At 36.1% G+C, this 17,676-nt stretch overlaps 2 protein-coding genes and 1 long non-coding RNA gene across 3 annotated transcripts; 1 reads left to right on the top strand and 2 right to left on the bottom strand.

The window, feature by feature from the left end:
• The first annotated feature begins 375 nt into the window (after positions 1 to 375).
• LOC110867504 (solute carrier family 40 member 2, chloroplastic-like) lies at positions 376 to 1,608 on the top strand. The gene is made up of 3 exons (XM_035982067.1): positions 376 to 468; positions 766 to 878; positions 1,333 to 1,608. Exons 1-3 carry the CDS (start codon positions 399 to 401, stop codon positions 1,576 to 1,578), a joined length of 429 nt encoding a protein of 142 aa, XP_035837960.1. The 5' UTR covers positions 376 to 398; the 3' UTR covers positions 1,579 to 1,608.
• A 5,255-nt stretch (positions 1,609 to 6,863) lies between these two features.
• Positions 6,864 to 7,591, bottom strand: LOC118485688. The gene is made up of 2 exons (XR_004877525.1): positions 7,251 to 7,591; positions 6,864 to 7,094 (listed from the first exon to the last, which is right to left on the bottom strand). It is a non-coding gene; the product is annotated as an uncharacterized LOC118485688 (long non-coding RNA).
• Positions 7,592 to 10,035: 2,444 nt separating this feature from the next.
• LOC110867240 (uncharacterized mitochondrial protein AtMg00810-like) lies at positions 10,036 to 17,264 on the bottom strand. Its single transcript, XM_035982286.1, has 3 exons — positions 16,890 to 17,264; positions 16,411 to 16,818; positions 10,036 to 10,260 (listed from the first exon to the last, which is right to left on the bottom strand). Exons 1-3 carry the CDS (start codon positions 17,262 to 17,264, stop codon positions 10,036 to 10,038), a joined length of 1,008 nt encoding a protein of 335 aa, XP_035838179.1.
• Positions 17,265 to 17,676: the final 412 nt, after the last annotated feature.

The raw sequence follows: 17,676 nt of genomic DNA on the forward strand, positions 1-17,676 counted from the left end.
AAACTTTGGTAAGAGAGTTTGAAACTAATTTGGATGATTTGGTATTCTATGGTTTGTGTTTAATTTAACTGATTTGTTTTTTTTTTTTTTTTGTGGATTTTTGTTTCTGTAAGATGCAATGACAATTGTCGGAGGAAGACCGACGGAAGACGGAGGCACAGACGTTGGTTATCAGCGATAATGAAGGTTATTAAACTCATCATGCTTATGGTTATCTGATTATTCAGGGTTAAAGATATCTATCTTTTATATTAAACTCATCACGCATGGTATGTTATGCAATTGGAAGCAGAATCTAAAACGAATAAAAAACTGAAATCATGCCAAATGGCGGTTTTAACACGATATGTTTTTTTTTAAGGTTTAAGTCTGTCTCTTATTGTAGGCTTTAGTTGCTTATGTGCTTTTATGGGTGTTGGAGCAACATTCATGTCTGCTCAAATGGTAAAGCACCTTGGTATTTTAAAGGTAGGCTTCTTTTTTACTTATTGTATACTTATATTCCCAGGTCGTACATTGCTGAGGACATCCCAAATTCTAAACTAGAGTTAGCAAAACGGGTGGGTTTTGTATAGGTTCATCAAAATGGGTTGGGTCAGGTTGGGGCCATTGGGCTGACTTGCTGGCTCTTTTTTATTAACCCATTTTACCCTTTAGAGATAAAAACATAACTAAAATTGATCCATTTATTGAATCATTTCCTTAAAACAATATAATTGTGAAAGATGAAAATGCTACGAAGTTGTAATGAATTTCAAGTTGTAGGCTGGAGCAGCTGGATTCATATTGCAAGCTTCAGTTCTTACAAAGGCGGTCGGCGTCTATTGGAGTGGAGCTCTTACAAATCAGACCGCACTTCTGTTTTTGTTGGTTTTATTGTAAGTCTACTTTTCTTATATCTACACACACACAAAAACATATGGAATTTACAGCTAGCATAAAAGACAAGTTGGTTGTGTGCTGGGTAATGTGTCAAAACACATTAGATTGACCTACCAACATTGTTTTTGTACTTTTTCTAATAACTGGTATTAATACATTAAATATAATACTAATGAAATTGTGATCTAGCTCTTAAACATTTCAATATAGGAGATTGTAAACACCTTTCCATCGGCTATTGACCCGTTTGACCTGTTATTAGTAATTTATATCCTTGGCCAGTTTCATATGAAGACCTTAAAATTGCCATCTCTAATGAAAGTTGTGATCTTTTTCGCATCAGAAAAAAGCCCATTAATTATGCTATCACTGTGTGACATTGGCATTTTAATAAGCTACCATTATCAAATCTCTAAAATGGTTATATATAAAAAAACAACTAATATACAGGTGTTATCAAGACTGGGATACATGTCGTATGAAGTAATCGGGTCACAGATTCTACAAACCGAGATCCCGCCTTCTAAAGCAAATCTTATCGGGGCAACCGAGGTTTCAATTGCCAGCTTAGCAGAGTCAACAATATTGGGTGTTGTTATAATTGCAAACGATGTATCACATTTTGGATTTTTGGCCACACTTTCCCTTATATCGGTGGTGGGTGCAGCATGGCTGTTTTGCCAGTGGTTGTTATAATTGCTAACGACGTATCACATTTTGGAATCTTTCTACTGCGTTTATCGGTCTCGGGTTCATATTTGCTACATCGTGGAAGCTAACATGTAATACAGGCATTGCAATTTAAAAAATAAACTTTCAGGATTCTAGGCGTTCCAACATGTTTCTTATAACTTGCATTTTTGTTTTTTTAGTATTGGCTTTGGTTGTTGTTCCATTCATTTCAATTGGCAAGAGTATTGAAATTCTTATAGGCTGACTTTTTAAGGTCAAACATATTAATATTCTAATACAAATTTGGGATAATTATTTTTAAAATTTTGAAGTGGTTGACAACTAGGTTGAATTATACATGAGTAAGCACTACAAAATCTAGATCTCTAATTTTAGTTTCATGAAGAAATCCAGTTTTCTTATATCAGAATAGGTAAGAAGTTTGACCTAAAAAGTTCAAAGTGTACATGGTTTTTGGAATAGAAGACACATTCTGATTATTGATGGAATAAGTCCCTTTCCAATACTAGATATGTAGTTTTTATTCTTTAATTTTATATTCAAATTAGCAAGAAGCTACACATATATAACATATCGGCCCGTTTACTCATGATGAACTTATCGAAGTTGACACGTATATAAAATACGAGATTACAAATATGGTGTATAAAGAAATTTTTAACGACTTGTGATGTTTTGTTGTTCTTTCTTTACTCTTCATTGTGATTTTATATTAACATAAGTAGCGGGATGTGTCTTTCATTCCAAAGACTATGTCAACATTGTTTGATAATATAATTTATTAGTTCAACTATAAATAACTATTTTTAGTTAGTTAATTGCCGCTACATTTGTCAACTGTTGTGCCATTCAGTAGCGTCTTTCATTTAGGATGGGTGGTGTGGAATAAAGCCCCTATGGGCTTTAGCACGTCACGTCAACGCCAATTGCACAAGAGTCCCATTGTGGGATAAAACCCGTGTCATAATTAGTAGAGTTAACTGCCATTTTCGTCCCTATGGTTTGGTTACTTTGGCCATTTCAGTCCATTTTTCAAAAATGCGCCATTTTCCTCCCCGACGTTCTGGAAAGGTGCCATTTCAGTCCAAAAATCATAGCCCAGTTAAGTCGGTTAGTAAATAAGGACTGACTGTGTAAATTTGTAACATAAAGGACTGATTGTGTAAATTTGTAACACCACCACCACTAGCCCTGCCACCACCACCACTCCGCTGCCACCACCGCCACCACAGCCACTGCCACCACCACCACAGACACCACCGCCACCACAGCCACTGCCACTTCACCGCTGCACCATCACCATAACCCACCACCACTTCACCGCTGCACCATCACCATAACCCACCACCACGTTCCATCGTCTCCTCACCGCTGCACCATCACCATAACCCACCACCACTTCACCGTAAACCACCGTTCACCTCTGTCATCACCTCCGTTCACCGCTGTAAAACCGACAACCTGCAACTCATCTTCATCAATCATCATCACAGTCGGAGAGAGAGATAGAGAGATAACGACGAGAGAGAGAGAAGGAGTGGTGGTGGTGGCGGTGGTGGCGGTGGTGGCAGCGGAGTGGTGGTGGTGGCAGTGGCTGTGGTGGCTATGGTGGCAGTGGCTGTGGTGGCGGTGGTGGCGGTGGTGGCAGTGGCTGTGGTGGCGGTGGTGGCGGTGGTGGCAGCGGAGTGGTGGTGGTGGCAGGGCTAGTGGTGGTGGTGTTACAAATTTACACAATCAGTCCTTTATGTTACAAATTTACACAATTAGTCCTTATTTACTAACCGACTTAACTGGGTTATGATTTTTGGACTGAAATGGCACCTTTCCAGAACGTCGGGGAGGAAAATGGCGCATTTTTGAAAAATGGACTGAAAAAGCCAAAGTGACCAAACCACAGAGACGAAAATGGCAGTTAACTCTAATTAGTATATCTGATGGGGGTTTGATGTAATGTTGTTTTTGGTGTAATATTGTGTGGTTTTTTTTTTGTGTACTTTGTATGAATGTTGGGTTAACTGTTGTTTCCCAGTTTTGATGACTAATAGATTTGTTAGCATTTAAAAAAAACCATATATTATATGGCTGACTAATAACTTCTAAATTTCTTTAACGAGTAGTAAGTTACAACATTTCATTCATTTCAAAAAATTATTTATAGACGTACACATGATAATTAATATGAAATGTAGTCGTTAATTAATTTTTATAACATACTAGGGGGAATACCCGTGCGATGCACGACATGCATAATAGTTATTGTTTTTTCCTGGAACGACGACTGATATAGATAGTGCGTGACACGGTACGAAAGTGCGAATATAGTATAGATTTTTAAAACAAAAACCGGGTTTTTTTAAAGTTAGCCGTTTGACCATGGTTATTTTGACCAAAGTCCACTCCTCATTCGGCGCTTTGTGGTAGCACCACCAGTCAAAAAAGGCCCAAAACACCCGAGGGTACAGTGTTCCCCCACCTTTTTAAGACGCTTTCAGAGAGGTTTGCGCCCCACCACATGTGGTCTCACAAAACTTCAAATCTATGGACGTGTGGTTTCTCAATCCTCTTCAAAAGACGTCACAGTTTTCAAATTTTTTTATTTTTTCTTTTTCATTGTGTTTTAAATGGTGTAAAATAGATGTTATATATATATATATACACATATTATACTACATACACATATACATATAAATTTAGTTTTAACATCTAAAAGTCAAATTGCAGGTTTTGTTCCCTTTTCTAGATCAGAAAGCAGTTTATAAACCAACAAAATTAACAAATCCTAACAGTTCTTCAAGTGTTTAGTTATATAATCTATATATTTATTTACTAAAATTTATTACAATTAACCCAATACTTAATAAATAGGGTATGCAGGACTTAAAAAGTGTTATCTGGACACGTATGTCACTCCAGCTTGCCAATCTTGTGTACCGACTCCAGGGTAACATTTTCAGATGCCTGCAACACATCTGGTTATAACTTAATGTAGTTGTTTAGTCCATTTAATTAAATTTTATTTTTAGTTGACGCATAGGTACAATGTAGTCCTCTATTTGTGACAATTGTCATTGTGCTTATAGTCATGTGATGTTGTTTTAATACCCGTTAACCAACTCGTTTCGCCTCTATTTCGCAGTTATTTAAAGAAGCAACATATACATGAGAAGTAAATTTATAAAGATAATGGTGAACCGTCAATGGTACAATAAACTTACCTCAAGACTACCATTTGCTAAACTGGTAGTGTATCTCAGAGTCCAGAAATCCCGTGCTAGAGCTATTTCAATTAATATATGGAGAAAAGGAAGAGCCGCATTGATTAAACATGGTCATAAAGGCTCGTACTATTTCATTAAAGTTAATTGTAATATTAAGTATTAGTTATCTAATAACCAATCAATCCTTTAAGGTGAATTGTTATGAAAAGTCTATAAACCCTAACTTAAACATTAATATATGGAGAAAAGGAAGAGGCTCATTGATTAAACATGGTCATAAAGGCTGGTACTATTTCATTAAAGTTAATTGTAATGCATTTAAAGCAACCATAAATTTTGATTTTAAATATAAAATATAGCTAAACTTAGAAATTGTTTACTGAAAGTTGAAGTTGAAATAAATCATATTCAGATAATTATTTTTTATATGCAAATTCAAACAGACCTATCAAAATATGTAGGAAAACTCCATGCAAGTCTAACTCCGTCACGCTTAAATTCATGTAACCTGAATGCGGTTCATTACTTATTTAACCCATTTATTTAAATGGGCAGGCGAGTAGTAATCGGGTTGATGGGTTGTAAAACTGTGTTAGTTTTACCAGCATGGTGGAAGTCAATATTCTACCAGTATCATTACATCCAACTTTTTAAAAGTAAACAAATGGTTTGATAATATGAAAACTATTTCAAATGAATATTAGTAATGTATAAATTTAAACGAACATTCAAATGAAAATAAAGAATGGTTACAAACGAACGCAAATAAGAGAGAGGACAGACATAAGCGAAAGTCAATCATCGAACATAAATGAACGAAAATAAACGAACATAACATTGAACCTCCAATTCGTTTACGGGTTGCACCTACTTCTGTTTAAAGCAAGATGTATAGATTATGCAACGTACCTTAACCACGCGTGTGTGCGTATGAGAATATATGTTTTTAACTTGATCCGCATAAATAGTTTTGAGCCAATAGAAAGCGAACCGGGGACTAAATAAAAAATGGAACCCAGCTAAAAGCGAAAACCGAGGAAACTGAAACCAAACCTAAACAAACCAAAAAACAAAACCAGACCGAAATGAACCTATACAAACTGAATAATTTTACCGAAACAAATAAGCTGAGACAAATAATGTTGCTGAAATGAAAACCGAACCTGAACCAAAAACAAATAAAGCGAATCTAACCGGAAAGGAAACTAAATTTACACAAAACTAAAAAAAACTGAAAACGGAACAAAAAACGTAAAAGATCTTACCGAAACGAACTCAAAAAACTTAGATCGAAACAAAACAATTGCTGGGAAAAATCAAAACCAAAACGATGCAAAAAAATAAAACAACCTAAAACCAAACCGAAACCAAAAATTGATAAAAGTAAACAAAATTGATTCAAAATCGACCCGACAATAAAAACGGTCAGTTAATAAAGTATTCACCTTCACACCTGGCAGGGGTGATTAGTATGTCGTAGCAAAACAATCAAATAGTTAACGAACAACAAAAATGCAGGTACCTTAACAACGGTAGTGACTATCAATTGTTCGGAGATTACTTTGAATCAACAGTTAGTATGCTAATGGGCTATTAAGCAGTTAGTAATAAATAACCGAGTCACTAACAGCTCTATTAACCAAAAATGTTGCACCAGTTCTACTAAAATTGTTAAATAACAATTGATAGTCCTTATTATTAACTCTAACAACATTAGCATACTAAAATTATTATTGACTATCAGCTAATTATTTATTACTAAAATGTTGTATTAACTTTATTCTGCTACATATTCTTTATAAACTATGCTTACCTTGACATAACCTAATAGCTATATTTCCTTATTAGAAGTCAATGATAATTGAAAATTAGTACATATTATTACCTTGCTGGTGAACACATTTACTCTATGTTTAGGGCACAATTTGATTAGGTTGTTGATACTGAATTGAATATCACACCAAATTACAATAGCAGTTTATATTGCTACTATTCACCCAAATCAAGCACCTTAAATAAGTCAGTGTTTCTCTATATTCAAAAAACGAACTATAACTGACGATCATTAAATTGCAACAGTCAATTCAATCCAAATACTGCAATAGAAACATAAAATCTACCACAATTCGTTGGTTAATCACGTATAGTTCTTAATCGATTAGAATCAGAAAAAGGAAATTGACTCACTGTAACTTAAAATCAGGAAGAAGGCGAACAAAGAGGCGGAGTTTTTCGAAATCAATGACCCCTGTCTTTCATTGTTATTCCTTGAATGAGGTAAGCAAGACCCCATACTACACACTGCATACACATACATAAAAATTGGGTTCAATATTATTTGTATAAACACCGATTGGAAATCCTCACATTGCATTTGATGAACCCTAATCAATATAAACACACACACTAACACTCACGAATCGAATTTATAAAAGGAAAAATTCGGGCTGTTTTTACCTCTTGCTGCTCCAAATCTTCATTACCATACATTATCTTCATCTTAGAAATATATATTGCACTTAAAGGTTGCTGGAGAGTCGGAGGATGATGTGTAATTAAAGGAGCAAGTAAATGACTCATTTTGATTCCAACTGAAGTTGCCGACTGATGGAGAGCCTGATGGAGAGCCTGTGCAGGAGATCAATCGAAGATATATGTCTGAGAATTGTGTGCCAAATCTATGAAGATCTTCAACTGGGGAGAAGTTAATTACGATTCCAATTGAGTTGCCGACTGATGGAGAGCCTGATGGCGAGCCTGTGCAGGAGATCAATCGAAGATATATGTCTGAGAGTTGTGTGCCTAATCTGTCACACCCCAACCAATGGCGGAAACATCGGGATGAGACGAAGTGTGAAGATTGCTAGAGACATCATAACGCTATTTGTGACAATATTTAATAAACCGATTTCATTTCATAGATAAATTGTCAAACATACAAGGAAATTCAAATAACAACATGTTCAAAGGAAATACGTAACAACATAATCAAAATTGATACAACATATTAAACCTAAACGTCTATATGTGTTTCTAGGCATCAACACTACTTCTTTTCATAGCATCGTCATCATCAACCTGTAACATGTTTAAAATACAATTCAATGCAAAAGCAAAGGCGAGTATACAAGTTTGGTACATACATAGCATAAGATAAAAGTGTGAACAATGCCTCATAGCAAGCATGCGATTCAAGATAAACATTAAATATGGCATGTGTCTAACATATCAAACCAAGAAAACGCAACTTGCTCATGACATAACCAAAGTTTCAGTGGAGGCGGGTCGTTAATCCTATAGCGCTACATATGTCAAGGTTTGGCTCGTACGAAGTTAATGATAAGTTCTACACATAAGAATCACCCAAATTTAAAGTATCAAGCCATCACATATACAAGCATGTTATAGGAATGTTCATGTGTTTAGACAAAAGTTCATGTGTAAGTTTCAATAGGTAAACATGTTACACCCCAAAAGTGATAAAAGTAAAAAAGGGGGAATACGAGTATACTCACAATATTGCAATTTCTTCCGATTATCCAATTGTTGACAAGTGTATGAGATTAGGAGGATGGAACACCGTGGTCACCCTATATGGGCAAACGATGGCGTATGAGTAACGAATTTACGACCGAGGATTTGAATTGGAAATTAAAGTATATCTAGTTGATATAAATGTAAATATATATAAAAAAAATATGTATATAAAATTTATATAGTTTAAGTAATATTTCTAAATTAATTCTTTCAAAAGTATTGATGAAATGTTTAAAAAAAATAATAATAATAACTGAATAAATAAATAATAACAATAATAAGATAAAATAATTATATATTTATATCTATTTTATAAAAAAAAATAGTCGAATTTGATAGATTTCGCTTTATAAACTAACGCGTTTCATTTTACGAAATTTTACGAAAATCGGGCAGAGTTTCCTTTGTTTTTGGACGATCCCGACAATGCAAATTGTCGTCAAAATCTTCAGAATTCAATGAACAATAAACAAAACAATACAACATATATATACATATATTTCTATTATGTTCACAAATTATATAAGATGCGGTTTTGTGATAACGAAGATATTAAACAATATAAAGAGATATTAGCATCGTTAAAATATCACGTCTCATGTTTAACCCAATGACCCGAACCCGTAACCAGACGGCACCGAGACCACGGTTGACCCGCTTTGACCAGATTTGACCCGAACACCGAACCGAATCCGATTGTACAGAACCCGAACCTGCTGAATAAAACGAAGGAATCAACGAGACTTGAATAGAAACAAAGACCAAAGCCTGAACCGAGACTAACCTGAACTAAACTGCATCGCGAACCAAAGCTAACCCGAAACATCAGAAGTCAAAACAGCATGTTATCTTCTACAATTTTCAGAAAGCACAAAAAATGACAGAAATGGAGGTCGTTTCTTACCGTGAAGCTCGTCGGAGAGAGGCCAGGACCGCCGCCGCTTACGGAGGCACTGTCGCCGGCCCGTCGCCGCCGTCGGCGACGTCGCTGTTGACTTTGCCGGTGAAGTCGGATCTCCGATTCCACTCACACACCCTCGATCTCGCTCTCTCTTTCTCTGCTGTCGAGGCCGCCGCACGCCACCAGTCCAATGGTGGTGGCCGGAGATTCAATCGAACAGGGGGGGGTTGCGGTGGAGTGCTCGTCGAATGGGGGGTGTCTGGTCGGAGAACCAGCCGGAAAAGCGGCTCCGGTCGCCGAAGCTAATAGAGTAGAGAGAGAGCCCGTGTGTGTGTGTGCAGGTGTGATGTGTGAGTTTATAGCTAGGGTTTGTACCATATTATACTTTCAAGTAAATACAGGATTAGTCCCTAAGCTTTGAGTAGTTAATTAAGTAACTAGATTAACTTGATTAGTTGTATATATATATATTTTTCTAACTTTAAATTCTAGCGAGGCTAACTAGATTAAAACAAAAGTTTTAATTTTACCAAAGGTAGTTAGTGTAATTAATTTTAAAAGGAATAAGTAATCATACTTATAATTAATTAAATTAAAGATAAAAGGTTCTTTTTTTTTTTTGACGACTAAACAGGTTATAATTTTAAAAGTGCCAAACTTCTAAAAATAGATTTTTTTTTATTTTCGATTTCTAAATAGGAAAGTTATGAAAACGCGGAGCGTTACATAATCGATGAAGATCTTCAATTAGGGAGAAGCTAATTATGGATTGGAGAGCATATATTGAGAGGCGAAGGATGAGTATCACGGACTCCAAAGTCCCCACAAACGCCAGTTAAACAACCCTTTCACTTCCGGAAGTCCTCTTCTCGCCGTTGCATCCGTCTCCGGCGACTCCTCCACTACCTCATGTTCTTCCTTTGCACATTCTTCAACTAATGAGATGTCGTACGGAGGCGAAACCGAAACCTCTGGCGGAGGGTTTAAAGCTTTTCCGGCGAACCTCCGATGACTCGCCTTCTCTTTCTTCTGGTTAGGTTTACGGCCGCGACAGTTAACCTATTCACTACTGGTAAAGTTTTCTTCAATAGCTTCAATTACTTGATGAATTAGCTCTCGGTTAACAGACGTGTCCTACCGGAACCAGTAGTTCGTGTAATAATCGAAGCAATCGCAGTCGAATACCGGAGATTTGTGTGCGGCCGGAGCTTTCTTCTTATTGTTATTATCAGATGATCTAGGGTTTGTGGAATTATTTTTGACACAAATGATTAAAGTAATGTAACTTGTGATTATTAAACTGGAATTGTTTTTGACCCAAATGACTAAAGTAATGTAACTTGTGATTATTAAGTAAATTAAATGAAATTAATAGGATTCTTATAGGCTGGTGCATTTAAAAGGAATTTTTACATATATCCCCTTATTAAAAGCCCTTATTACATATTTGTCCAATCTTTAAAATCAATTACATATTTCCCCCTTTCTTTATGAAATTACCCTTTTACCCTTTTTCTTAATTTCTTATCTCTTAACTTCAAAATCAATCTAGTCAATACTCTATATGTTGTGATAAAATCTTTAAAATATTTCTTTGAAAAAAAAAAACGGTCATACCCATTTTATAAAACAAGTGACCTTTTTACATATCTAGTTACTGGTTAAGTTTAAGTTTACATATTTTTTACAACCGACCCATTATACATTTAAATTTTAGTTAACTACACTAACAATTTACGCTAAAATATTGATTATCTAAAATATCTTATATAAAAAAACATATTGTTATACAATATACGTTTATTTTTTTCAAGTCGTAATCAATTTTTCTTTAGCCTAAATCTTAGTTCGATCATCAACATTTTAATTGTTTTGAAGCAGGAGCTAAATTTCTATTTTTCTGTGTAATGCTATTTCAGAAATCTAATTGTCATGTTTTAAACATTCAAAATAATATTGAAAAAACTGTTTTACAGCAAAAGTAAATTTTTAAACCATGGTCGCATAACTGTTTTCTTTAAAAAAAATAATGCTTAAGAGCTATGACGTATTATATATAAGCAAAACTTTCAATTTTCACATAACAGAGGCAGAAGCTTATAAAAAAATAGGCAGGGCTTATAAAAAAAAATGAATTCATATCATTAGGTTAATATCTTATTTGTAAACAATTATATTACACATTAAATCATAAAATATGTAAGTAATGGTATTAGAAAGGGGGAAAATGTAATAATCATTTAATAAGTTCATTAAGGGTAAAATAGTAATTCAATAGGAGTGATTTTAATAAAATGGGTAAATATGTAATATGTATGGTTTAAAAGGGGGAAATATGTAATTGATTTTATGGGTTGGGTATATATGTAATAAATGATCTTAGGAGGGGGGATATATGTAAATGACCTCATTTAAAACAACCATAAATTTTGGTTTTAAAATAGAACATATAACTAAACTTTAGAATATATATATAGACGTTAAAATATTGATTATCTAAAATATCTTATATAAAAAACATATTGTTATACAATATACGTTTGTTTTTTTCAAGTCGTAATCAATTTTTCTTTAGCCTAAATCTTAGTTCGATCATCAACATTTTAATTGTTTTGAAGCAGGAGCTAAATTTCCATTTTTTTTTGTGTAATGCTATTTCAGAAATCTAATTGTCATGTTTTAAACATTCAAAATAATATTGAAAAAACTGTTTTACAGCAAAAGTAATTTTTAAACCATGGTCGCATGACTGTTTTCTTTAAAAAAAATAATGCTTAAGAGCTATGACGTATTATATATAAGCAAAACTTTCAATTTTCACATTACAGAGGCAGAAGCTTATAAAAAAATAGGCAGGGCTTATAAAAAAATGAATTCATATCATTAGGTTAATATCTTATTTGTAAACAATTATATTACACATTAAATCATAAAATATGTAAGTAATGGTATTAGAAAGGGGAAAAATGTAATAATCATTTAATAAGTTCATTAAGGGTAAAATAGTAATTCAATAGGAGTGATTTTAATAAAATGGGTAAATATGTAATATGTATGGTTTAAAAGGGGGAAATATGTAATTGATTTTATGGGTTGGGTATATATGTAATAAATGATCTTAGGAGGGGGATATATGTAAATGACCTCATTTAAAACAACCATAAATTTTGGTTTTAAAATAGAACATATAACTAAACTTTAGAATATATATAGATTATTTATCTTAATATTCGAACAAACCTGATAAAGTATTTACGTATTAAAGTATACATGTTTTGTTGTTTAGCCACCCGTGTATTACACGGGGACTTAGACTAGTAACTACTATAAACCAGAATAAACCTTATCTCTTGATGTTATAGTCTTATAGACATGACACACACCCAGGAAAAATACATGCATATCCATTTAGGTATGCATGAAAGAGATCCCCTAACATCATATCAATTAAAAGTCATCGTTTGGAACATATATAGTGTAATCAACCACATAATAATCTCATCGCGTGTATGTTTCTGAGAATCAGGATCGGATAAAAAAAGCCACGTCTCGAAAGATCATTTGAAATTACTCAATGCGAAAGTATCCTCTTTGAATGAAAAGTAACGAGTCACATATATTATGAGTCTTGTTCACCATATCAGAATCAATGGGTTGTGCTTCACCATTGACTAGCTTGCAAAGAGTATGAGATGTGTCATCCTACGAAAACCCCTAGGGTCTGTTTGGTATTGCGTAATGAAATAGATGAAGGAATGGAATGAATGAGGTAATGGAATGGACAAAGGAATGAAATTGATCATTACATTCCATAGTCTTGTTTGGTTACCATGCAGAAAGGAATAAATCATTACCTTGTGTTGTTTGGTAGGTAAGAAAAGAGGAATGAATTAAATCGGCATTGGGTGGTGGCGGTGATTGGTGGCGGCTAGTGGCGGTGGCAACGATGGGTGGCGGTGGTCAGTGGTAGCGGTGGTGGGTGGGTGACGGTTGTTAGCGGTGGCGGCGATGATGGTCGGGGTTGGCGGTGATCTGCGGTGGCAGGTGGCGGTGATGGTAGTCGATGGTGGTGGCGACGACGGTGGGTGGTGGTGGACGACGATAGCAGGTGGTGGCCGCGGAGGATGGTGGTGGTGGTCGGCGGAGGGTGGCGGTAGTGGTCAGAGTGGCGGTGGTCGGTGGTGGCGGTGATGGTGGTGGCGATGACGACGGTGGGTGGTGGTGGTCGACGGTAGCGGGAGGTAGCAGCAGAGGATGGTGGTGGTGGTATGCGGAGGGTGGCGGTAGTGGTCGAGGTGGCGGTGGTCGGTGGTGGCAGGTGGCGGTGATGGTGGTCGATGGTGGTGGCGACGAGTGGTGGTGGTGGTCGGCAGAGGGTGGCGATAGTGGTCGGGTGGCGGTGGTTTGCGATGGCGGGTGGCAGCGATGGTAATCGATGGCGGCGGCGGCGGTGGTAGAGGACGGTGGTGGTGGTCGGCGGAGGTTTGTGGTGACGACGGCAGGTGGTGGTGGTGGTGGCAGATGGTGGAGGTGATGGGCAGTGTTTGTGACGTAGGCCAAGAGAGTGAATGGAATGGAAAAAAAACAGGGGGAGTGGATGGAATGAATTTGAGGGAATGGAATGACTATGTAATGGGTGATTCCATTACGTTGACCAACCAAACACACTTTTTTTCATTCACTCGCAATAGTTAATTCCATTCCATCTCTCATTCCTACATACCAAACACTACCCTAGTTTCCATTTTCTCTTAAAGAGATGCCCAAAGATCTATAATAGTGGCAGAACCTAAACATAATAATTGGGGAGACCGAAAACATATATTTAATTTGGGTTTTCGGATTAGAAAGGATCTAACCAAATAGAGATACTATTTTTCTAAGGTAATAGGCTAAACTTACACTTATAAGCCTAAAAACAACAGGGGAATCTGAACCTCTTTCGGCCCTTAGTAAGTTACGCCCATAATCTATAATCTGCAATGAAAACACTTGTTAGATAATTTTCAAACAACGAATGTAATAGATACGTTATAAATAAAACAAACAATTGATGTTATAGTACATTCCGACCATTTTTCTCTTTTGCCATAAACCTTTATGTAAGTTCTATTATGATGAATTTTATCATCAGGTAACTTTTTTTTTTCTTTTTATTATTTGTCTTGTTTCCACATGGTATGATATGCATTCCCCACATATTCGAGTTTTTTTCTAACTTTTTATTTCTTTACAATGGATGGCTTAAAAGTTTGAACCCAATATCGGATTATTTTCGTTTTTCTTCTAAATTACTTTTCCACGTGTATAGATTATTATATATAATATAACTATATAACTACTTCTTGTCTTCAACTACACGTGTATTAAATATTATAGTTATATGTAAAGATAGGTTATGTGTAGTGGAAGCAAATATCTTAGCTTCCTGACAAAAGAAACCATCAAAGGTTTCTTAGTTTTCCATTAATTACCTTCTCATAACATACTATTATATCATTCATCCATTTAATTCTATATTATTATCTTAATACATACACACATATTTAAATAATCTATTTGTACGTGACATGCTTTTCATAACGATATTAGAATCTTATGGTTTTTACAGAACAAAAAAAGTATTAGGTCACAGGATTAGTATGATAAAATCCTATTTAATTTTAACAAGAGGTGATTTTTAGATGATAAAAGTTAGATGTTTAGATGACAAATATTTTATGTGTAAATCAATTCAATAAATGTCACTAAATAGCTTTTTTTTAATGGCTAATTTTTTTAATCTCTTGTCGTCTGTGGGACTCCCAACCTAGATGTTTTAAAAGTTTTGTCTTTGCCAATGGACCACCACCCATTGGTGTCACTAAATAGCTAGCATTCACTTTTTCAATTAGCTATGTTGGCAATTGTTTTATTTGTATTAGTGTAAATTACAAAAATCATCCTTTATGTTTATATCGGATTGCAAAGTGTGTCCCTTCTCTTTAAAGTTGATGAGATTCTTACTTTATATTTACAAAGCCTTACATAATCTGTCCTTTAGCCTAAACTCATTTAAATTTTAATGTTAAGTAAGGGTATATTAGTATTTTCACTAATTTATTTAAAAATAAATCAGATACCCTTTATCATAACTCTCTCTAACTTGTTCCCACCACCACTCCTCCACCACCATCATAAACAACCCTCAGATTAATCAGTGACAACATACAGTTGTGATATTTGACCATTTCACCTAATTTAACAATTACAAGTGATAAAAGAAAGTATACAAATAAAAAAGTCAACCATTCCGAAGAGGTAAGTCGATGTTGACCCACAAGTAATATCATAAATCAAGATGTCAACCATTCCAAGTTGTTCTATGTTGACTTGCATCCAAACTTTTAGGGGTAAATTATCAAAACCCACAAATAATATCATAAATCTAGGGTTAAGTTATTCTACAAAAGCTTCTAATTGTAAAAAGTGTAGTAAGGATTTATAGAATGATAAGTGTCCAATAACCTAAAACCTAAACCCACTACAGCACCACCCAAAACCTAAACACCCACTCCCACCCCACCACCAGGGGCGGATCTACGTTGGAACATCGGGTTCCCATGAACCCATTCGATTTGTAGTTTTTAGTGAAAACCTATATAGAAAACTGAGTAGGAACCCATAAATAAATTATGGGTGAACCCATAAACAAAACTGTCTTGTGTCCAACTGTTAAAGCGCGCCGTTTCCATCCTCAACATGCCAGGTTCGATTCCTGCATCACGCATCATTTTGATTTTTTGTTCTCTTTTTTAATAGCAAGACCCATATCAGTTCGATTTTTTTGCTCTTTTTTTAGGGTTAAATAAAAATATAGGCTTCACCACATCATCAGGAGAAAACCAAACTAATAGTGAATATGGTTGCTGTAATGTTTTCGTGTCAGCCTTCATTGGTAACAGCCTTATATAAAGGGAGGAGATAATACAAGATAAAGGAAACCATACAAAATACAAAAATATCTCCTAACATGTCGGTTGTAATATTTACTGAATATTTATATCCTCTAATAGTCCCCCGCAGTTTGAGGGCATATGTATGAACTCTCAAACTGGATCGAAATTCTTTAAACAGCGTCCGAGGAAGACCTTTGGTGAAAATATCTGCATATTGTGATGAGGAAGGCACGTGAAGAACCTTGATATGACCGATTTGCACCTTTTCCCGAACAAAATGGATGTCCATTTCAACATGCTTAGTACGCTGATGCTGAACCGGGTTTGCGGATAGGTACACTGCTGACACATTATCACAGTAAACGATGGTGGCTTTTAAGACCGGTACCCGTAGTTCAAGGAGAAGGTTGCGGAGCCAGCTGGTTTCGGCAACGGCGTTAGCAACGCCCCGGTATTCCGCCTCGGCACTGGACCAAGAAATGGTTGGTTGGCGCTTCGAAGACCAGGAGATGAGATTATCACCCGTAAAAATGCAGTACCCGGACGTGGATCTGCGTGAATCAGGACAACCTCCCCAATCCGCATCCGAGTAAGCGGTGAGAGCCGTGGAGGATGAAGTCGAGATGTGTATACCGTACTCGAGGGTACCCTGAAGGTATCGAAGGATCCGGTTGAGAAAGGCGAAGTGTGGCTCACGGGGGCATGCATAAACAAGCAGACCTGCTGAACTGCATAAGTAATGTCAGGTCTCGTGAATGTTAAATATTGAAGGGCACCAGCGAGACTGCGATATAACGAGCCATCCTCAATTGGAGCCCCATCTGTTGCACTTAATTTGGAAGCCGTATCACAGGGCGTGGCACATGGTTTACACCCTGTCATGTTTGCTCGATGAAGAATATCACGAGCGTATTGGGACTGAGATAAAAACAAACCGTGTGAGTGTCGGGTAACTGTAATGCCCAAAAAATGATGTAGAGGACCCAAATCACTCATGGCAAACTCGCGGGATAACATGGTAATGATCGAAGTCAATAGAGTGGCATCCGAGGCTGTGAGGATGATATCATCTACGTATAGAAGTAGATATGCCATGGAGGTGCCCCGCTGATAAATAAAGAGTGACGAATCACATATACTGCTACGAAAACCATGCGAAAGTAAGTGGGTGGAAAAACGCGTATACCACGCGCGAGGGGCTTGTTTCAGGCCATACAACGAATTCTTTAGCTGGCAAACATGACCCGGAAGAGTGCTATCAACAAAACCTGGAGGCTGGTGCATGAATACTGTTTCTTCCAAGTTCCCGTGTAGGGAAGCGTTTTTAACGTCCAATTGGTGAATGGGCCACTGTCTAGAGACCGCTAAACTTAAAACAGTGCGGATGGAGAGGCGGGTTTAACCACCGGGCTGAACGTATCATGACAGTCGACACCGATAGTTTGTGATTTGCCATTAACCACTAACCTTGCTTTGTAACGCTCTAAAGTCCCATCTGATTTGAATT

The sequence above is a fragment of the Helianthus annuus genome, chromosome 13, assembly GCF_002127325.2.
Source record: "Helianthus annuus cultivar XRQ/B chromosome 13, HanXRQr2.0-SUNRISE, whole genome shotgun sequence".
Taxonomy (NCBI): Eukaryota; Viridiplantae; Streptophyta; class Magnoliopsida; order Asterales; family Asteraceae; genus Helianthus; species Helianthus annuus.

What these genes read in the sequence shown, in the direction of transcription:
- LOC110867504 (XM_035982067.1), top strand. Translation starts at nt 399, where the DNA reads ATGTGCTTTTATGGGTGTTGGAGCAACATTCATGTCTGCTCAAATGGT. An exon ending in AGCACCTTGGTATTTTAAAG is followed by an intron (nt 469 to 765) that starts GTAGGCTTCTTT and finishes TTCAAGTTGTAG; the next exon opens with GCTGGAGCAGCTGGATTCAT. An exon ending in CTGTTTTTGTTGGTTTTATT is followed by an intron (nt 879 to 1,332) that starts GTAAGTCTACTT and finishes ACTAATATACAG; the next exon opens with GTGTTATCAAGACTGGGATA.
- LOC110867240 (XM_035982286.1), bottom strand. Translation starts at nt 17,264, where the DNA reads ATGGCATATCTACTTCTATACGTAGATGATATCATCCTCACAGCCTCG. An exon ending in TTACTTATGCAGTTCAGCAG is followed by an intron (nt 16,819 to 16,889) that starts GTCTGCTTGTTT and finishes CGATACCTTCAG; the next exon opens with GGTACCCTCGAGTACGGTAT. An exon ending in TGCAAATCGGTCATATCAAG is followed by an intron (nt 10,261 to 16,410) that starts GTTCTTCACGTG and finishes AAACCTAACCAG; the next exon opens with AAGAAAGAGAAGGCGAGTCA.